Genomic DNA, 22,861 nt, shown 5'->3' with positions numbered 1-22,861 from the left:
AATAAAAATCATCGTACTTGTATCAATATATGTCAAATATATGGCAAATTTTGGCATTTTGTATATATATTATCAATGCTTTAATTTCACTTAATATAAATATAAATGTGTGTATATTTTAATGAGCCATCCTCCACTAATTCAGGGATCTCAGTATTGCCACTTTGGATGCTCACCACTGCCTGTTTGACATTGTTCCCTACTATGCAAACATATGAGCCAGGTCATGTAAGTGGTGTTGGATCGGCCAGCTCTTAGATCACATGAACCCACCTGATTTGGCTCATTAATTGTGGGTTGAGCATGGACAAATGAAATGTGCAGTGCTCAGAGTCCTGAGAACATTGATAAATCCAACAACCATCTGTTATTATGGTGGACTTAACCTGCTTTTGTCTATGTAGTAATAACCGATCATCAAGAGGTTGTTGGATGAGGTGACCAAATTGTTGCTTTCCTTTCTCAGAGTTTGTTTACATCTTTTGGTTGTTACGTTTATCCATTCAGTGAGGCTGGAAAGGGTCCTTGCTCCTCTCACATTTTAAATCCCAGTGGTTGGATAGTCACACTGCAGGATGGAGCATACTTCATCCAAGCCATCCATTTTTCCACTCCATCAATTTTTGTTATGCGTTTTGGGGTTCAGAATAGTAATTTTGTTAATAAAAATTGTTGGAGCTGGAGAAGAATTTATTTTTTCAAATGTCACTGCAACCCACACACAATCTACAGTTCTTGTATGCTGAACAACCACTGTTGAAGAAATACTGCTTCATCTCTGCAGTGTAACATCACACATTAAGAGGAACAATAAAAACTTAATAGGATCCAAATGAGAGTTTCTGATTCAAAATCTATTTGGCAATGCACACAAATGGTCATTTACACTTGAATCCAAACATCCTGTGAGAAATGTAAGTTAACACTTTGGCTCAAGCTTTCAACTTCTAAAATTGTTGGTGTTGTGATTTGTTGTTAACCTCCTAAATTAATCTCAGTAAAGATTGTTGATGATGCTGTTGGTAGCTACTTTACCATCGAGGGTCACGGCTAACAGTGTTAAGGCGCCTTGACATTTGCACACATTTTGGCTCCACACTCTTGTACACTTTGACGTGAAAATGCCACCCGCTTTGTTCCCACCTGGATGCCGCGCTTTGTCCGCTGGACACTGTATATAAAAAAAAATTTTCATAGTGGATTAATCATTTTCTCTGAGTTTGGCTGTTGAAAACACCTCTAATCGCTTCCAGAATGACAGAGGACTATTTCAGCTGGAGCTTTTTTCTCTTTCCTGCACTTCATGAAGTGGAGAAAGCATTTGGAACTGTCTAAAAAGGTAATTATTTGTAAAGTGTATATTATAGTAGCTTGCTTGGTAAAACAGTTGCATGTTCATTCATTCTTATGAATAGCTGTAAAAGTATGTTTATGATAGATTTAACATCTCGTTATCGTTCAGATGAGCTGCACTGCGATGCGCTGCACTGCGATGCGCTGACACAATAAATCACACTCACAGTTTTTTAATTGTTTGCACAATGTTCACGTGAAGTTCAGATAAATTAATGCGTGACAGAGATTTTGAACATTTAAAAATTTTCTTTGCAAACTTGCACGAAGCCGCGCACAGTTTACAATGGTTTGCAACAACTTTACTCTCCTGCAGGACAGAGTACGTACAAGTGCGTGAATCAAATTCGTGCAAGTGTAAAGGCGCCTTTAGCCTGCTCCTCACATTTTATTTCATGACCATGATGGGATGGAAGACCATAGATCCCCCCCCCCCCCCCCCCTTCAACACACACACACACACACACACACACACATACATCCTCTTTTTCCTTTTTGTTTTCAATCCCGTTACCAGTACTCAGTCCTCATTTGCGCCGTTCTCTTTATCTTGTCTTCTGTTTGTATTTCCTCCACCTTTTCCGGGTGTCAGTGCAGTATTGGATAGCTTCTGATTATTACATGGCTGTCAGGCTTACTGTTAATTGAATTGAATCCCAGTTCGCCACCTTCACTTCTGTTACTTTTCCACTTTGCTGTATCTCCTTCTTATTCATCCTCTCTGTCTCCTCCTTGTCACCTTTCTTTATCTTCCTTTTGTCTTTCCCCCCCAGGTTCCTGTCTAGTCCTTTTTCTGTTGTTCACGTTTTTCTTTTTTGTTTTGCTCATTCTGGGGTTTCTTTTTTTTGTCTCCCTCCCAATTCCTTTCTTTTTTCCTTTTCTTCCCATGTCCTTCACTCTGAATACCACCTAGGTTCTCTTTCATTTGTTTGCTCTTTCTTCCCCCCCCCCCCCCCCCCCCCCCCCCCCCCCCACACACACACACACACACTCTCTTCAACTTTAAGTGCCACATTTGATTCTTCTTTATTGCTTTCTCAGGGTATAACATTTTATTTTTCCTACATTCTCTTTCTTAATCTTTCTTTACATGTTCCCTCTCTTCTCCCCCCTCATCCATTTTCTCTTCCTGGCTCGCTCTCTCTCTCTCTCTCTCTCTCTCTCTCTCTCTCTCTCTCTCTCTCTCTCTCTCTCTCTCCTTGAACACTCTGATACTGTTGTCATGGTGACACTCATCATTTTCTGGCATGAATGGAGGATACCTTATTGATGAGACAGCATGGCAGTCTGAGAAAAAGAGCGAGACATACAGTGAGTCAGAGTGTGAGTGAGTCGGGCAGGGAACGACGGAAACGGAGACTGGAAAACCCACTGCCAGGGAAAAATCAAGATAATATGGAAATGATCTTCCCTGCTGCATACGCTACAAAACATTTCCACCCTATAATTTTCACAGCACTGATGAGTAGAGAAGGAACAAAGCAGGCTGAATCTTGTGGCAGGGTTTGTGGAAGTCGCTACATTCTGTGGAAGCTTGTGTGGCGTTGGATAATAACCCCCATCACACTAATAACCATTTCTCTTAGCATGAAAAATCAGAAGGGATTCCTCTTATTAGGAAACAGAGCGCTGGCGTCAGCTTTGCCCACATTGTCCATGTGTAATCATTATCACGCTGTAAACATGAGAGTGTAATGAATTTTGTTGTTGTTGTTGTTTAATTCCTGTTACCAGGGGTTGTATGGACATCATTATTTCCTCACTGTGGTGTGTTGTTTGCACACAGTGTGCACTGGCCTCATCCTCTGAAGCTCATTAGCTACTTCTGATGTAGACGTTGGCACAGGAGATAAAGCACTAGATTTTGACTGGATATTTTAGGATATTGGCTGACACCAATACCATAGCCATTTTAAATAAATAACATCATAAACTCTTTGAACATGTGCTAAGCTTGAAAATTTTTAATTTTGTCAAATAGCTAAGTAGAGTCTTTTTTGTGTGCGTGTGAGTGTGTGCCACATATTATAGTGAAGCCCATGTTGTTGGATGCAGGGGTAACAGCTACTGATCCCTGTTTAATGTGTGCATACAAAAACAGTGTCCAATGGAACATATGAGCATGGCCAGTGATTGAAATGGTCAAGAGTTTGATTCTCTCTAACTTGTTTGAACTTTGCCCTACAGTCCACTTGCTGTCAGAGACGATCCAAGGTGTTACAGCCACTGCAACCGGAGTCCAATACCAGCAGTCCTGGCTTTGCATCCTGTAAGTAAGCGTGTGTGTGTGTGTGTGTGTGTGTGTGTGTGTGTGTCAGTGAAAAAGACTATTAAAAATGTAAAAAAAAATGACTGACTTTATAATGTCAGCTGTTATTTCAGAGTATTTACATCTACATGTATTAAAATAAAACATATCACCCTTTTTTTTTATCAAAACAGTGAATTTTTGGGTGAGTAAAAATTTTGAAATATATTGCTTACTAATCTAATCTAATCTAAAAAAGGTTCCTTTGATGACCCTAAACACACAACTGGGATGTTAGGAAAAAATGGAAACTGGTCTCAAACCAGATATTCAAGATTGCAATTAAAATGGCCATCAGAGCAGGTTCTCTCCCTCCTCAAAGACTGACATGGAAGAAAAGTTTTAGATCTCAGTGAACATATTTTTGCCTAAATAATTTAAGTGAAGAGTTTTAAATTCAAAATGGTATCCAAAATGGCTTCCATTAAAATGCACCATGGCAATAAACAAATTATTAATGGAACATATTTTGCTGGCCATTTTTGATGACATCTTGAATATCTGACTTTTTTATTTTGGTATCATCCTGATCATGTTTTTGGGTCATCTGAGGAAAGTAAAAAGCTTTTGGTTTGGTTTGGTTCTGGTTGAGTGAAAGTAGGTGGTCCTAGATCCTCTTCCACTGTGTACTGAACAATAGACATTCAGTACAATGCAAGACAAAATGCCTAATTGGAATTTTCAAAAATAATAAAAGTACAGAGATGAGCCACAGCAGTTATGGGGTGTACACTGCATGCACAATTATTAGGCAAGTTGTATTCCTGAAGATTCATTTTATTGTTGAACAAGTACAGTGCTCTGTTTAGCACTGTATGTATGCAAGTTTTGACACACAGAAATGAATTGGGCACGGGTGCAATCAAACCCCAGACCTCTTGCTGTGAGGAAAGAGCGCTAACCACTGAGCCTCTGGGAACCGATTTTTGTAGAAAGATTGCAGTGACTGGACAAAATTGTGAGTCACGCAGAATTCATGGATTGGTTGATGAGCTTAGCGCTGGAAGGAACACTTTGAGAACTCTTGCTTCAGACTGGAGTGCCCTCTATAGTAGGGGCAGAGCTGGAAGATGATGGGGGATCATCATCCATTTCCCTGGTGGAAGTCACTGAAGTAGTAGTAGTTAAACAACTCCGCAGTGGCAAGGCCCCAGGGGTTGAAGAGTTTTGTCCAGAAAACCTGAAGGTTCTGGGTGTGGAGGGACTGTCTTGGATGAGACGTCTCTTCAACATTGCGTTGAGGTCTGGGACAGTGCCTAAGAAGTTGCAAACTGGGGTGGTGGTCCCCATATTTAAAAAAAGGGGCATCAGAGAGTGTGTGCAAATTACAGGGACATCACACTCCCTGGTAAAGTCTACTCCAGGGTGCTGGAAAGGAGGATTCGGGGGATAGTCGAACCTCGGATTGAAGACAAACAATGCAAGTTCTGTCCTGGCTGTGGAACAACCGACATGCTCTTCACTCTCAGGAGGATCCTGTAGGGGCACTGGGACTATGCCCATCCAGTCTACATGTGTTTTGTGGACTTGCAGAAGGCATATGATCGTGTACCCCAGGAGATACTGTGGGAGGTGCTGCGGTAGTATGAGGAGGTCTCTTCTCATGGCCATTCAATCTCTATACTCACAAAGTGAGAGCTGTGTTTGGGTACTCGGCACTAAGCCAGACTCATTTCCAGTTGGGGTTGGCCTTCCCAGGGCTGCGCCTCATCACCAATCCTGTTTGTGGTATTTATGGACAAGATATGGAGGTGTAGTCAGGAGAAGGAGGGTCTTCAGTTTGTTGGGCTCAGGGTCTCATCGCTGCTTTTGGCAGATGATGTGGTCCTGTTGGATTCATCAGCTTGTGACCTCCAGCACCTTAAGCCAGTGAGCCAGTTTTTACCAAGTAAACAAGAACTGCATACTCCAACAACATTTACCTTAGAGTGTTAGTATTTATTAATGACTGATGTAAATGAAATCCAGGGCATATTCAGTAACTTAGAAGTCTTCATGTATCCATATCCTGAGTTGTTTGTAAGAAAGTTGGCTGTAAAAGTGAGGATTTACTTGTTGTACTAAAGTTTATCACATAATGACAGGTCGCATCATTTGCCTTTGATATTTTATTTAATTTATATCACGTTATAGAGATTTGTTTCCCATTTGAGTTTGAAGAGAATCATTTTAGAAATACAGAGTATATGTTTTGCAAATAAATTAAAATGTATGAAAGCCCAAGGGTGTGAATACTATTCATAGGCACTGTGTATTATGCTATGTATAAAATGAGTTCCAATGTCAGTCAGTCATTTGAGTCTTGGTCAGGAAAACAGTGCTCCTCTGGTTATAGAATATTTGCAGTATTTAGAGAAGACCATTAAATAATGATGTTGTTTTCTGATTCTTCTTAATACATTATTATTCAGTTCTCATACATGTCAATTCCTTTATTGGATTTGTATTGTAGATAAGGTTGCAACAATATTAAATCAGAAGTTATAAATGCGTCACCAACATTGAAGCAAAAGGAAACATCAGGCCATTCCTAATGTTTATGAGTACATTTTAAAAACAAACTTTCAAATAGTCATCATTTTGTCACTGCTGTGTGAAATAAACTGTATTTTGACCAGTAAGTTTACAATTGTTTGTAAATGAGGATGTCTGTGCATTTTCATGTGAATGTATTTGCATATTTATGTGGCTATGTGGGCATTTGTGTACAAGGGAATGCAAGCTCACTGTGTAACTGTTGCTGCAAAGAGGTTAATCTATGGAAATGAGGTGGTTTACCTTTGAGGTGAGTCGATGACATTTATAAAAATTCCTCCCTCTCTGTCTGCTCCAGCTGCAATGTGAAGAGTCTCCAGAGGCGTCACGTGTGCATTTCCCGCCTGGAGAGGCCACAGAACTGGGGGGAGAACTGCTGCGAGGTGCGCTATGTCATCCTGATACTAGCACCTCTCAAAATGGTGAGTACCACCCCCATAGTGAGTCAGTAATGAGTGGAATGTATCTTTTTAAGGATTTATTAATATGTAACTTTTTCCACATATGAGCTATTACCATTAAACACTGTAAAACAGTAAAACTTCATGCAGTGTGAACATATGCATGAATTTTGATGCCACATCTTCAGAGACGTAATATTTGTCAGTTGCGAATGCAAATAGGTTGACTGGTTTTATTCAGGTTGAGAGGTTGGACGCTTGTAGCACTTCAGCAGCGGGATACCCTCACGACGGCCGACCAGAATATCAAACAGGTTTGATTTTCATCTGACCATATGATTGCCGATCAAGAGGTGGTTGTGAGAGGTTAAACGCAGCTTGTTATTCCATGTATACTGCACGATGCAGGACGTGGGACGCGCGATTAAGCTGAAACTCGGCGCGATCCAAAAAATTCTTGCACGAGTGAAAAATCAGCTGAAAAAGGGCCAAAATTCACACAGTGTAAGCCCAGCTTAAGTACTGAGCGTCTGGGCACCAGTAGATCATGGCAGTGTTCTATTTATTTTGACACTGGTTATATCAGACGGTTATCTAATTACAGCTAGGCTTTTTTTTGAAAATGCCTTTTTTTTTGTTTTTACAAATAAAAAATGGCATATTTTACAAAAGCACATTTAGCTGTAAACACCAACACATGACACACCTCACATTAACATGTTGTCTTACATAGAATGAATGAGTCAACCAATCAGTGTTAGCGGAGTCACATTTTACCCATAATCCCATCTGTTTGTGTTTGTTACAAAACTTCAGAATTAGTGCATTATTTAAAATTAAAAGATAAGTGTTATATTTGAACTTTCTACAAATGACAGAATTGACATTAATGGAGTTATTCTCTCAGTATTAATTTTATATAAATAAAATTAATGGAGTTATTCTCTCAGTATTAATTTTATTTATATAAAATTAATACTGAGAGAATAACTCCATGGTTACCAAACCATAAGTCAGCACTGCTTTATTTTACAAGACTTCCGCCTCATAGCAACACTGTTATTGAGTATAGAGTTGAGCTTTGCTGCTCCTCTCAAGTGCTTCACTGCTGGAAGCGATGTAATAAACAGTAGCTTCCGGCAGGGGGCAGGGCGCTCAAAGACACAAGTGCTGACTCATTGTTTGGGTCTGTGGTCGCTTTTGATGCTACCAGAAGCCATTGTGGTGTTAAAACTCAAAATCAGCTTGTTAGTAGACAGTACTGGAAGTTATCGGTTATCTGTAGCTTCCGATAAATTTTTGGGTGATTTATTGGTTTAGCTTTATAAAAGATAACTTTTCAGTTAGCTGATTATCTGTTATTGAAGCTAATTTTTTGGTTAGCTGTGCCCACCACTGTAGAATCCTATGGATGTCGATCTTGTCTGATTTTACTTTGGAGGCCAAACATTCAACACAGTCAAAACAAATATCAGAACTACTAACAACAGCAATAATTCAAGAAAAGCATTTCCGGCCATCATAGTCCATGGACACTCCTGTCTGATTTTGTCTGTCAACCTGTCCATCACCATTGAGAACAAGAAAGGACTCAGAGCTGATCCATGGTGTAATCCCACCCCCATCTTGAATGAGCTAGAAAAGCAGTTCCGGCCTAAAAGCCAACAAAGAAGAGTGGATAGTTTTGGTTTCAGTGGATGGGAAAGTTCCATTGTTCTCCTGGAGGATTTCAACGCCCACGTGGGCGGCGACAGTGAGACCTGGAGGGGGGTGATCGGGAAACACGGCCTCCCTGATCTGAACCCGAGTGGTGTTCAGTTGTTGGACTTCTGTGCTAGTCACAGTTTGTCCATCACGAACACCATGTTCGAGCACAAGGGTGTCCATAAGTGCACGTGGCACCAGGACACCCTGAGCCGGAGGTCGATGATCGACTTTGTAGTCGTATCATCTGACCTTCGGCCATGTGTCTTGGACACTCGAGTGAAGAGAGGGGCTGTCAATCGATCACCACCTGGTGGTGAGTTGGATCCGCTGGGAGCGGAGGAAGCCGGTCAGACCTGGCAGGCCCAAACGTATCATGAGGGTCTGCTGGGAATGACTGGCGGAACCCTCTGTCAGCGAGGTCTTCAACTCCCACCTCCAGGAGAGCTTCTCCCAGATCCCGGGGGAGGTTGGAGACATGGAGTCCGAGTGGACCATGTTCTCCACCTCCATTGTTGATGCGGCCGCTCGTAGCTGTGGTCACAAGGTCTCTGGTGCCTGTCGTGGCGGCAATCCCCGAACCCGGTGGTGGACACCGGAAGTAAGGGATGCCGTCAAGCTGAAGAAGGAGTCCTACTTATCTTTGTTGGTAGGTGGGACCCCGGAGGCAGCTGACAGGTACCGGCAGGCCAAGCGTGCCGCAGCCCGTGCGGTCGCAGAGGCAAAAACTTGGGTCTGGGAGGAGTTCGGGGAGGCCATGGAGGAGGACTATCGGTCAGCCTTGAAGAGATTCTGGCAAACCGTCCGGCACCTCAGGAGGCGGAAGCAGCTCTCCACCAGCACTGTTTACGGTGCGGGTGGGGAGCTGTTGACCCTGACTGGGGATGTTATCGGGCGGTGGAAGGAATACTTCGAGGATCTCCTCAATCCCATCATCACGTCTTCCGAAGAGGAAGCAGAGACTGGGGACTCAGAGGCGGACTCATCCATTACCCAGGCCGAAGTCACCGAGGTGGTTAGAAAGCTCCTCGGTGGCAAGGCTCCTGGGGTGGATGAAATCCGTCCTGAGTACCTTAAGTCTCTGGATGTTGTGGGACTGTCTTGGCTGACACGCCTCTGCAACATCGCGTGGCGATCGGGGACAGTGCCTCTGGATTGGCAGACCGGGGTGGTGGTCCCTCTGTTTAAGAAGGGGGACCGGAGGGTGTGTTCCAACTATAGGGGGATCACACTCCTCAACCTCCCCGGTAAGGTCTATTCCAGAGTACTGGAGAGGAGAATTTGACCAATGGTCGAACCTCGGATTCAGGAGGAGCAGTGTGGTTTTTGTCCTGGTCGCAGCACACTGGACCAGCTCTACACGCTCCATCGGGTGCTCGAGGGTTCATGGGAGTTCACCCAACCAGTCCACATGTGTTTTGTGGATCTGGAGAAGCGTTTGACCGTGTCCCTCGGGGCACCCTGTGGGGGGTGCTCCAGGAGTACGGGGTCCGGGGTCCTTTGCTAAGGGCTATCCGGTCCCTGTACGACCGCAGCAGGAGCTTGGTTCACATTGCCGGTAGTAAGTCAAACCTGTTTGCAGTGCACGTTGTCCTCTGCCAGGGCTGCCCTTTGTCACCGGTTCTGTTCATTATCTTTATGGACAGAATTTCTAGGCGCAGCCAGGGTGTTGAGGGGGTCTGATTTGGGAACCTCAGAATCTCGTCTCTGCTGTTTGCGGACGATGTGGTTCTATTGACTTCGTCAAATCAGGACCTTCAGCGTGCACTGGGACGGTTTGCAGCCGAGTGTGAAGCGTCCGGGATGAAAATCAGCACCTCCAAATCCGAGGCCATGGTTCTCGACTGGAAAAAGGTGCTTTGCCCTCTTCAGGTCGGTGGAGTGTCCTTGCCTCAAGTGGAGGCGTTAAGTATCTCGGGGTCTTGTTCATGAGTGAGGGACAGATGGAGCGTGAGATCGATAGGCGGATCGGTGCAGCATCTGCAGTGATGCGGTCGCTGTATCAGACCGTCGTGGTGAAGAGAGAGCTGAGTAGGGGGGCAAAGCTCTCGATTTACCGATCGATCTACGTTCCGATCCTCACCTATGCCCATCCGGAAACCGAACGTTCTTTGAATGTTCATTGAACATTTGCATGAGAACGTTTACAAACGTGGCATGAATACTGCACGAACATCATATGAACAAAGAATGAGGACAGGTAATGTTTGCATGCGAACATTCAATGAACATTATGCAAACATTCACAAATGTTCACAAACACCATATGAACAGTTACAGCAGAACATTAAATGAACATTTGTAAAATGTTCGAATGTGAACATTACCTGTCCTCATTCTTTGTTCATATGATGTTTGTGCAATGTTCTTGCTCAGTTACCTACAATTTTTGTAATTGTTCCTATTGAGAACAAAAAAATTAAGTAAAACAAACTTCATAAATGTTTTAAAATTCAATAGGTTTTATTCCAATAGTGACTTGCAATGTGGAATTCACATATAAAATCAACACTGCAGAAACTTTTGAAATCACTTAATTGATAACAGATTAAATGATGGAATTCATCTTTACAGAATTAAACATCATTGCTCAAAAAGCACATAAAATGAAAAATTTTCAACTTTACAAAAGATTTCTTAAGCGGTAAACCACAGACGCTACTCCAAAAAAAAAAAAAATGTTCAGACAAGAATAAATCTTCTAGAAATAATTATGAAACCTAAAAAAAAAAAAAAAAATCTATTGATCTACATACAACTGATAATACACATTTTAGGAGCAAAAATAAATTCAACTTAAACATAAATAACCGCTTGAAACAAAAACTACAACAATCTTTTAGACATCTACATACAATTAATAAAAATCATATTTAAGAGCAAAACTGCAGACAGTTTTAACACAAACATTACTATCAATTCATTCCCTGAGAAAATTCCTATGAAAATTTTTTTTAATCACATAGATTTGAAGACTCAGTATGACAGTCAGATACGACAATGCAACTGAATACACCATTTTTAAGAGTGAAACTGAACAGTTTAACACAAACATATTACAATCAATAAATTTCCTGAGGAAATTCACATGATGAAAAAAATATACAAAAATACAAAATGATTCATTTAAATTATGTTTGATCTCCAGAGAAAAGGTTTCTCTGGAAGTAAAATTAAATTTGAATATGGATTTGAATCACGTGTGATTACATCAGACATGCTTGAACCCTCGTGGGCATGCGAGAGTTTTTTCACGCCTGTCGGTTACGTCATTCACCTGTGGGCAGTCTTTGAGTGAGGAGTCGTTCACCTTCTCGTCATTTTTTCATTGTTTAGGAATGGCTCAGAGATTGCTGCTTTGTTTGATAAAAATTTTTTCAAAAACTGTAAGGCACAACTGAGTGGACACCATTCGATAAATTCAGCTGGTTTTCGGTAAAAATTTTAACGGCTGATGAGAGATTGGAACATGCCCAAGCTGTTAAACAGTTTCTCAGTTACTCGTTGAAAGCCATCAAAAGCCGCCTGAATTTTACAAATGGTTTTCAACACGGAGGTGTTTTTCCTGTCGCGGCGCACAGATTTGCCGAGTCGTCACGGAAACGACTCTGTGAATTTGCGCGCACGTCTTTCATTACAAAATGTCCTTAAACAGTGGAATGTCTGCATAAAGTCCTCATGCTGGCCTCTTCTGAATCTTCTCTGTTCTCTCACGACGTCCTGGGTGAATTAAGCCTTAAATTAGGATGTTTTCAGGTGGAAACAGGCCGACGACGGCGCCTGGAAGCGCTGCGCGACGTCCCGCTCCGTGGGAAGTCCTTACAGTGACAGAAACACCCCATAATCTTTCATCAGCCATTAAACTTTTCACCGAAAACCAGCTAAATTTCTCGAAGAGTATCCACTCGGATATTCCTCACAGGTCCAGAAAAAACTGTGATAAAGCAACGCTCGCTGTCTCGAGAAAAAGACAGAGTATATATTTTAGTCATGGTCATAAACACACCCACACACCTTATTGACACCTTTAGGCTTCTGGCTTAATATAAGAATAAATTAAAACATGGACAAAATATGAATTAGGCCTGTGCCTCTCTGTGGCTAACGTTAGCTCCATGCTAGTCAAAAATGTGTTGGTTTGGTTCCCATTAATCCATGTCTGGCATAATCAAGCTTCAAGCAAGTTCTGTCTTTTCGGGCTAAAATGGGTTTGTGCTCACATCAGGTTCCATTACCTTAAAGTCTTTTGATAGTCACAGCGTCGTGATGACCGTAGGAAGGCCCCGGCATTTGAAGCTAGCTGCTGACTCGTGGTAGCTTTGTGTTGGTTTTCTGTGATCCAGTCGATGATCTTCCAGCGTTGGTCTCCTCTTCTGCTCTCAGTGGTCTCTTAATCATAGTATAGAGACTGAACAAGCAAATTAACGTCTTGCACATAAACTTTTATTTGCCAAAAGAGAACGGAGAGCATGCAGCGCTGTTAGTTAGCTAAGTCGTCATCTTTTCATCTTCTTCTTCTTCTCTTCTTTTTCAACAGCGGGTTTTAACCCAACTCGGTGCACTACTGCCACCACTGCCACCAACTGTTTGGTGGAGAGCACTGCAAGGTTTTTTTTTTTTTTTGGCAATGAGCTGTTTTATTTAAATGTCAATGTTTCCTGCTCATGCATGTTGAAAACATCATTTTGTAAATCAATTTTGAATAACTTTAATGTATTTTCCTTATTTCCAAAAATGCTAAAGATATGCTTTTAGAAAATTTGGCAAAATGTATGTAACTCAGTTCTGTGGGACTTCTGGATAATAAGCTGCCATTGCAATCTGTTTCCATAAAAAACATATTTTTGGTAGCTGACAATCACAGTCTGTAGTGATGTAAATTATTTTGCAAAAATTAATATACCAATTAACAGAGTGCATGTTAATGCAAGTTGCCCCAAGACATGTTTCTGAGTTAGCTCTGTCAGTTTATCACAGTAATCTTGAAATTCTATATTCAGTAGGCCTGAATAAATCATAAATCGACAAATTATTGGTTACCATGGTAGCCAGAGTGTTTAAATAATTTCCTATTGTTCATTCTACCTATGATTGCACACATAATTTAAATGTAGTCCAACATTAACTTTCTGTAGGCAGTAAATGATATTTAATGTTTTCCTCTAATATGAAATTTTACAAAATTATAGAATATATATACTTTTATTTAGAGGCAAGCTTTACACATACTACATGAACATTATGTGACTGTTCGCAAACACACTGAACATTAAGCATACATTCTATAAACATTTGATTGATTTTTGCAAATGCTTGCTTACATGCTTGTCTAATGTTTGCTTCCATGCAGACATTAGACAAACATCACAAACATTATATGAATTTTCTCAAACTTGCTGAACAGTAAATGAACATTCTGTGAACGTTCAGTTGATCGCAAATTTTCGCTTCCATGCAAACATTAGACAAACATTACAAGAATGTTTGCAAACTTGCTGAACAGTAAACAAACATTCTATGAATGTTTGTTTGACGTTTGCAAATGTTCGCTTCCGGGTGGGTGGTCATGAGATTTGGCTCATGATCGAAAGAACAAGATCGCGAGTACAAGCGGCCGAGATGAGTTTCCTCCGCAGGGTGGCTGGGTGCTCCCTTAGAGATAGGGTGAGGAGCTCGGAGTTGAGCTGCTGCTCCTCTACATCGAAAGGAGTCAGTTGAGGTGGCTCGGGCATCTTTTCCGGATGCCCCCTGGACGCCTCGCTGGAGAGGTGTTCCGGGCACGTCCCATTGGGAGGAGGCTCCAGGGAAGACCCAGGACACGCTGGAGGACTACATCTCTCGGCTGGCTTGGGAACACCTTGGGGTTCCCCCGGAGGAGCTGGGGGAGGTGTGTGTGGATCAGGAGGTCTGGGCGGCTTTGCTTGAGCTGCTGCCCCCGCGACCCGACTCCGGATAAAGCGGAAGAAGATAGATGGATGGATGGATGGATGGATGCATGGGAAAGTTAAAAGAAAGTGTAATGTAAAATGTAATGAAATGAAAATGTAAAAAGCTCAAAGAGCTTTTTGGCTGCAGCGTAACTGCCAGTCACAGCAATAATGTGTTAGGTGACGATTTAGTCCAAAGGACTAAATCACACACCGAGATTGAGAACCAGGCGGAAGTTGAACCTGATGAACACTAACTACATGATGAGGGACAGATAGCTCAGGGAATTTCACTGGAGAAAGAGGTACCGGTAAGAGATAATGGCATAAAAAATGGTGATTATAGGGTATGTCTGTTTGTTGTGTAGAAACAGGTAGTGCATCCCTAAATTTTCAATGTTAACATTCAATTTCATTAATAGGACACTGTAAGGCTTCAGGAAAATATAAGTTTATAGAGTTGTGGGGGGGGTGCACATATAACCATGTTGGCCTGCAGACTAATCCAAAATAAAAACTAGGATGTCTAGAAATGCTGTGTTGAAAATTGCTTGCTCTGTTTTTTACCCTGCTCCAGATGTTAACTCTCCCTCCACCCTGCAGACTCCATTCTCTAGGCAACCTTTCATGCCCCCCCCACATATTCAGTCTGTAATTAAACCCGCAACCACACACAAAAAAAAAACACCACTTTTACCAGCCCAACATTAAAGCATGACACCACTGGCCTAAGTGTGTGACTTGGCTATCTGCATCGTGTTTTCTGTTTGTTTGGTTTCTACCTACCTACTTTTCCTGCATAAAACCAACAGTGTTTTTGTCTCACTGCAATGCTTCCGGCATGCTCTTCACCCTTCTTTCAGGCAGAAATCACAATCACTGGTTGCGCTCTGATTCACATTAATCTATGTTGCAATAAACCAAAGTTATCCATTAGCATTCTTCAAGGATGTTTTTGCATTAAATGTGAAGAAAATGCATTACCTTTAACTTATTTTTTTTAACATGCAACATACGTGCACCTACAGACGCTGCACTGATTGTTGTCTTTAAATATGACATCCATAATATGATATGGATGAATGTTCCTGCACCAGACAGGAGGTACCAGTGTTCAACAGTGAAAAGGACAGCACACATGATCAATCTGTTTATGTTTACTCCAGAGCAATGTTCAACATACATAAGTTTGGTAATGTTCCAGAGCAGTGATTAGAGTTGGCCATGAATGATTTACAGTACTAACAAAGTTTTGGCATCAGCCCCAGCCACACCTTATATCCATGCTTATTCAGGTTTTCCTTTCCCATTCTATTGTATGTTTTGCCCCAAAAGTTCCCGCATAATGGGTATCACATTTCTCACTTTCCAAGATTTTATTAAACAATCTGGTTAGAAACTCCACTGCCATCTCTCCTAGACATTTCCATGCCTTCATTCATCAGCTCCTCAAAATATTCCCTCCACCTTCTAAACATACTCTCCTCACTTGACAACACATTACCATGTGCATCTTTTGCCATACCAGTCAACATAAAATTCATCAGCCACAGCATGAAGTTATGGGAAAGAGTAGTCAAAGCTAGGCTGGGAAAACAAGTGAAGATCTTTGAGCAGCAGTATGTTTTCAGGCTGAGAAAGAGCAGTACAGATGCAATGTTTGCTCTGAGAATACAGATGGAGAAGTATAGTGAAGGCCAGAAGGAGGTATATTGTATGTTTGTGGATTTAGAGAAAGCTTATGACAGGGTGCCAAGAGAAGAGTTGTGGTATTCTAGGAGGAAGTCTGGCGTGGCAGAGAAATATGTGAGTGTAGTACAGGACATGTCCAAGGATAGTGTGGCAGGGATGAGATGCACAGTAGGAATGACAGGCTCATTCAAGGTGGGGATGGGCTTTCACCAAGGACCAGCTCTGAGTCCTTTCTTGTTCTCAATGGTGATGGACAGGTTGACAGATGAGATCAGACAGGAGTCTCCATGGACTACGATGTTTGCAGATGACACTGTAATCTGTAGTGAGAGTAGAGAGCAGGCTGAGTCTAGCCTGGTGAGGTGGAGATATGCTCTGGAGAGAAGGGGAATGAAAGTCAGGAGGAGCAAGACTGAGTACATGTGTGTGTGAATGAGGGAGCCCAGTATACAGTTTTTATTTCTTCAGAATTGGTATGAAATCCAAGTTAATCTGTGACTTGCAAATGTTCATGTATCCATCCTCTTACTTCTCCAAAGAAAACTGGCTATAAAAGTGGTGATTTCCTGTAAGTTCATCAAAGGGTGCCAGTAACACTGTACCCAACATACATTTTATGTCAGGATTTTTGGTTTCAGTTTATGAAAGCATTTTGTTCTTGTCAAATAACTTTGGACATTTTTAAAAATGTTTCGATTAAATGAAATTGCTTTGTTTGCATTCTGACTGTATATTACTAGTGTAATTATTAGCGTGGCAATAATTTATGCAAAGTTTCTATAGTGAGTTGGAATGGTGTGTCAGTCCAGAATATTTTTAGAACCTTAGACCTGACATGGACCTGACACCCTGACATCGGGGTGAATGTGAGGCATTATTTCTAAAACGCTTTGAGCGTCTGATGCAGATGGAAAAGCACTATATAAATGCAGTCCATTTACCATTTAGACCTCAGACCTCAACAGTTTTTAGAACTACTCTACCCTTTTATTTCCTGTTAATTACAGAAATAAGTGTTTTCACTTTCTTGTATCATGTATTTTTACGTATTCACAGTTATATTATATATTTACATTGAACTTACTAAATAAAATCACACAGACACACGCTTTTAATATACAACCCCTGGCAAAAATTATGGAATCACCGGCCTCGGAGGATGTTCATTCAGTTGTTTAATTTTGTAGAAAAAAAGCAGATCACAGACATGACACAAAACTAAAGTAATTTCAAATGGCAACTTTCTGGCTTTAAGAAACACTATAAGAAATCAGGAAAAAAAATTGTGGCAGTCAGTAACGGTTACTTTTTTAGACCAAGCAGAGGGAAAAAAAAAAATCACTCAATTCTGAGGAAAAAATTATGGAATCATGAAAAACAAAATAACGCTCCAACACATCACTAGTATTTTGTTGCACCACCTCTGGCTTTTATAACAGCTTGCAGTCTCTGAGGCTTGGACTTAATGAGTGACAAACAGTACTCTTCATCAATCTGGCTCCAACTTTCTCTGATTGCTGTTGCCAGATCAGCTTTGCAGGTTGGAGCCTTGTCATGGACCATTTTCTTCAACTTCCACCAAAGATTTTCAATTGGATTAAGATCCGGACTATTTGCAGACCATGACATAGACCCTATGTGTCTTTTTGCAAGCAATGTTTTCACATTTTTTGCTCTATGGCAAGATGCATTATCATCTTGAAAAATGATTTCATCATCCCCAAACATCCTTTCAATTGATGGGATAAGAAAAGTGTCCAAAATATCAACGTAAACTTGTGCATTTATTGATGATGTAATGACAGCCATCTCCCCAGTGCCTTTACCTGACATGCAGCCCCATATCATCAATGACTGTGGAAATTTACATGTTCTCTTCAGGCAGTCGTCTTTATAAATCTCATTGGAACGGCACCAAACAAAAGTTCCAGCATCATCACCTTGCCCAATGCAGATTCGAGATTCATCACTGAATATGACTTTCATCCAGTCATCCACAGTCCACAATTGCTTTTCCTTAGACCATTGTAACCTTGTTTTTTTCTGTTTAGGTGTTAATGATGGCTTTCGTTTAGCTTTTCTGTATGTAAATCCCATTTCCTTTAGGCGGTTTCTTACAGTTTGGTCACCGACATTGACTCCAGTTTCTTCCCATTCGTTCCTCATTTGTTTTGTTGTGCATTTTTGATTTTTGAGACATATTGCTTTAAATTTTCTGTCTTGACGCTTTGATGTCTTCCTTGGTCTACCAGTATGTTTGCCTTTAACAACCTTCCCATGTTGTTTGTATTTGGTCCAGAGTTTAGACACAGCTGACTGTGAACAACCAACATCTTTTGCAACACTGCATGATGATTTACCCTCTTTTAAGAGTTTGATAATCCTCTCCTTTGTTTCAATTGACATCTCTCGTGTTGGAGGCATGATTCATGTCAGTCCACTTGGTGCAACAGCTCTCCAAGGTGTGATCACTCCTTTTTAGATGCAGACTAACGAGCAGATCTGATTTGATGCAGGTGTTAGTTTTGGGGATGAAAATTTACAGGGTGATTCCATAATTTTTTCCTCAGAATTGAGTGAGTCCATATTTTTTTCCCTCTGCTTGGTCTAAAAAAGTAACCGTTACTGACTGCCACAATTTTTTTTCTTCATTTCTTATAGTGTTTCTTAAAGCCAGAAAGTTGCCATTTGAAATGACTTTAGTTTTGTGTCATGTCTATGATCTGCTTTTTTTCTACAAAATTAAACAACTGAATGAACATCCTCCGAGGCCGGTGATTCCATCATTTTTGCCAGGGGTTGTATAGATGATTCACCGGCCCTTGCTGGAATGGCGTGTGAGTCCCGAATGTAATTATTAACATCCATTGTTCTGTGTTAATAGCGAATATCTGTAGTTTCTCCAAAAATATTAGTCCTCTCAACATTCCATTTTGGCAGTGTTCATCCTCGACCCAAAATACCTAAGCATACCAAACGGCAAATGTAAGCTCTCCCCAGTTTGTCCATAATTGAAGTTATACGGGCACACACATGAATGCGCAACTTTTTGTGTTTTCTGCATTCTACCACAAGCAGGTGCTTTTATTTTTACACATCCAGAAACAGAGACAGTGGTGGAAGACCTCAAACACATTACAGTTCTCACACATGGTTTGGTTTGGTTTGTTTGTTTATTCCAAGTCAACATAATATATAAACAATAATATAAACAACATAAACAAATAGTACAGTTTTATGTACACACTTGACACTGTTCATAAGATGGTGAAAAGAAAAAAGAAAATTAATAAAGACAAAAAAAGGCCTAAATGAATTAACATAACACAAACAGAATCAACTTGGAAAGGAGTGGGATGAAGACAAGCTTATTGACTCCCACCCCCAATTCCATCCTCAGTTAAATTAAATTACACGGTTGCCATCATTTTGAGCTTAATATTTCATATATAATATATAAAGCATATAAATAATACAGTTATATATGTATGTGAACATACACCCACACACATACATATGAACACACACATACATACACATACCCATACATATACATATATAAACACACACATATAAGAGGTCTGTTAGAAAAGTATCCGACCTTTTTATTTTTTTCAAAAACCTGATTGATTTGAATCACGTGTGCTTGCATGAGCCATCCTTGAACCTTCGTGTGCATGCGTGATTTTTTTTACGCCTGTCGGTTGCGTCATTTGCTTGTAAGCAGCCTTTGTGTAAGGATGGGTGTAGTCTCTCGTCGTTTTTTCTTTGCAAGGAAATGGCGGAACAACTGGAGCAGCGCGACTGCATCAAATTTTGCCACAAACTGGGCAATAGCCAGGTGGAAAACATTCGGATTATTCAGATGGCTTTCGGTGACGATCCTCTGGGTATCACACAGATTAAGGAGTGGTACAACCGGTTTAAAGACGGCCGCACAACGGTGGAGGGCGATCGGCATCAACACGCTGAAATGACCACTCATTTCCAAAGTGAACACTGTGGTGATGTGGGGCCGTCGTGTGATTATCCGAGAAATTGCGGAAGAGGTGGACATCAGCACTTTTTCGGCACATTCCACTGTGAAAGATGATTTTGCCATGAAAAGAGTGGCGGCGAAATTCATCGGCACGAAGCTGATAGCGCAGCAACAGCGTCTCTGTGTTGAAGCCTCACAGGATATGCCCTGACATGTCCAGCTTGTCCACAATTTCTCAGATAGTCACACGACTGAAAAGCCACCGAAAGCCGTCTGAATCTTCCGAATGGTGCAAGAGCTGGGCATGTTACAACATGTCCTGTGAGACCAACACGGAGGCGCTGTTGCTTAAGCCACTTGTTGATGTGTCGTGTGCCAATGCCATCGCCAGGTATCACAGTGGGTGCAACTGAGAGCAGCAGTGTGAAGGCCTCGCTTTTTGGAAAACCTTTATTTGTCTTCGACTGTGTTCACTGCAGCGTTGAAACTGGGCATTGTGAAGTAGCTAGCCACCGTCATGTTTGTAGTTGTATTCACTGAGTCACCGGTGTTGTTCAGACTCTGGCTTCTCACCTGCAGTGAAAGATGGAGAGCCAGCAGCAGCACAACCACAAAAACCAGACACAGCTTCATCTTAACACAGTCAGCACTCAAACCCAGTGCCCACTCTGGGTCCTCTAATCCAGGGGTGGCCAAGTTCGGTCCTCGAGAGCCACATTCCTGACACTCTTAGTTGTCTCCCTGCTCCAACACACCTGAATCCAATGAAAGACTCATTAGCAGACTTTTAATGAGCCTTTCATTGAATTCTATGGCTTTCGCTTTGCATGGTAGAGTTTTAACCTGCACTTGAACGGTGTTAACTGACAGTGGTTTTCTGAAGTGTTCCTGAACCCACGCAGTAAGATTCTTTACACAATGATGTCGGTTTTTAATGCAGTGCCACCTAAGGGATCGAAGGTCACGGGCATTCAGTGTTGATTTTTGGCCTTGCCGCTTACGTGTAGAAAGTTCACCAGATTCTCTGAATCTTCTGATTATATTATAGACTGTAGATGATGGAAACCCTAAAGTCCTTGCAACTGAATGCTGAGAAACATTGTTCTTTAACTGTGGGACTATTTTTTTTTTCACGCAGTTGTTCACAAAGTGGTGATCCTCGCCCCATCATTGCTTGTGAATGGCTGAGCCTTTTGGGGATGCTCCTTTTATACCCAATCATGACACTCGCAATTAGTGTCCTCAGTTCCCAAACGCTTATTGAGTGTTGTTAGAAGGAAAGGTGATGTAATACAGTGGTAAACATACCACTGTCCCAGCTTTTTTAAAATGTGTTGCAGGCATCCATTTCAAAATGAGCAAATATTTGCACAAAAATAATAAAGTTTATCAGTTTGAACATTAAATATCTTGTCTTTGTGGTGTATGCACACAACGTCCCAACTTCATTGGAATTGGGGTTGTACACTAAATCACTTTATACTTTAAATCCCTCAATTACTCTAAGTCACTCAGTAACTCTACCTTGATGAGGAGCAAGGGAGTCTGGTTGAAAGAGCAAAGGCAGGATCAAGGTCAAAAGATTGAGGATTAAAGATTAAAGGTAATATGTAACCCCTTAACCCAAATTTTAATCAGGATTTCCCTGACCCAAAGTCTTGCTGTCCACCAAACATCTTTGAAATGTGTTCTTGTCTTTTTGAATTCTTGCTGGATGACTGATTAGTAGTAAAGCATAACGTTCTTGGCAGCGGTAAAAATATGGTATTTTAAAAAATTTGCTGTCACTCATTCTCTTTTGTAGAAAAGCACCAAAACAGCAATGGAGCTGGGCAGGACGTTTGGTACGATGTTCTCCGACATCTCCTTCAGGCAGAAGCTGCTTGAGACAAAGACGCAGGAGGAATTTAAGGAGGCACTGGTTTTCCAAAGGCACCAGCTAACAGCAGCTAACCAGCAGCCCACCACTCTGGGAAAGGAGGAGACTGACCCCCGCAGTCTCAAACCCCTCAAGGTGGGCAGCAGCAGTCACTTGGAAGTGAGTGTGTGCTCATCACATCCTGTCTCTACAACCTTTCCATGTTAGGTCCAGCTTTTATATTTTGAAGCATGTATTGCGTGATGCCAAAATGAGTAATCCCCAGTTTGCACTGACTAATTTTCCTCTCCCTGTCAGCATTGTGTGCTTTTCATCCTTTTCTCTCTGCTTCTGCTTCCTTAAATCATTTCTCCACAGGGCTCTGTTGCATCCCTTTTAGGTGCACGCATTTAGACATTTCAGTGCTTTTTCTTGTTCTCTTCCGTCCCACACAGCTCCCTCGCCGCTCCTCTCCGCCCAGCTTGGCTGCTTTGACTCTTCCATCTTTTCTCTCTCCATAATCAATCAGCATCAACTCCTGCCAGGCCTCCTCAGTGGCTAAATGACCTTACATCACTCACAGCGCTGTCAGAACTCGCCACTCCTTAGCTACACATACATGTACATGCACACTCGCAAAGCTCCATACAGTCTTTGTTTAGTGCCATGGACCAACATCTACAAATGTTGCTGTTGACAGGCCGGGGCTTTGAGCCATTCCCCTCTCTTTTTTTTTTTTTTTTTTTTTACAGTGAAAGACTTTCTTGGGTGTTTATCCCAGGCTTAGTGCCACTCAGTGAAAGAGGGATCTACAGAGAGAGAGAGAGAGACAGATGGAGGGGGGGGGGAGGAGAAAGAGAAGGAAGAGGGCAGCAGGTGACATTGAGAGGAAATGAAAAATTATAAAATGAGAGAGACAAATTGCTTTTGGACCACCCGCCACAGCACAGCACTCTTTTATACATTAAGAAATTATGCCACATTATGTTTTTTTATTTTTTTTTTCTTCATCTATTCTGAACGAATGGCAAACAGGTGGATAGTAATTCCTCACTGAGACTTTTGTTTATCAAACAAGCCAAAAGCTGGCAGAAGCGATCACAG

The 22,861-nt window shown here is 41.5% G+C and overlaps 1 protein-coding gene across 4 annotated transcripts in view; it reads left to right on the top strand.

Moving 5' to 3' along the window:
• The window catches only part of slc4a11 (solute carrier family 4 member 11), a 333,676-nt gene that overhangs the window by 241,492 nt on the left and 69,323 nt on the right, over positions 1–22,861 (top strand). For 2 of the 4 annotated variants that reach the window (XM_034159880.1, XM_034159878.1), the window contains 3 exons: positions 3,541–3,622; positions 6,495–6,618; positions 21,704–21,913. In XM_034159880.1, coding sequence (XP_034015771.1) covers positions 3,541–3,622; positions 6,495–6,618; positions 21,704–21,913 — 416 coding nt within the window. Of the gene's footprint in view, positions 1–3,540; positions 3,623–6,494; positions 6,619–21,703; positions 21,938–22,861 lie in introns of all 4 variants that reach the window. The other 2 variants (XM_034159879.1, XM_034159877.1) reach the window with 1 other exon arrangement.

This window comes from Thalassophryne amazonica, chromosome 19, assembly GCF_902500255.1.
Source record: "Thalassophryne amazonica chromosome 19, fThaAma1.1, whole genome shotgun sequence".
Lineage (NCBI taxonomy): Eukaryota > Metazoa > Chordata > Actinopteri > Batrachoidiformes > Batrachoididae > Thalassophryne > Thalassophryne amazonica.
The sequence above is the reverse complement of the archived record's forward strand: the minus strand, read 5'-3'. Positions and strand labels throughout refer to the sequence as shown.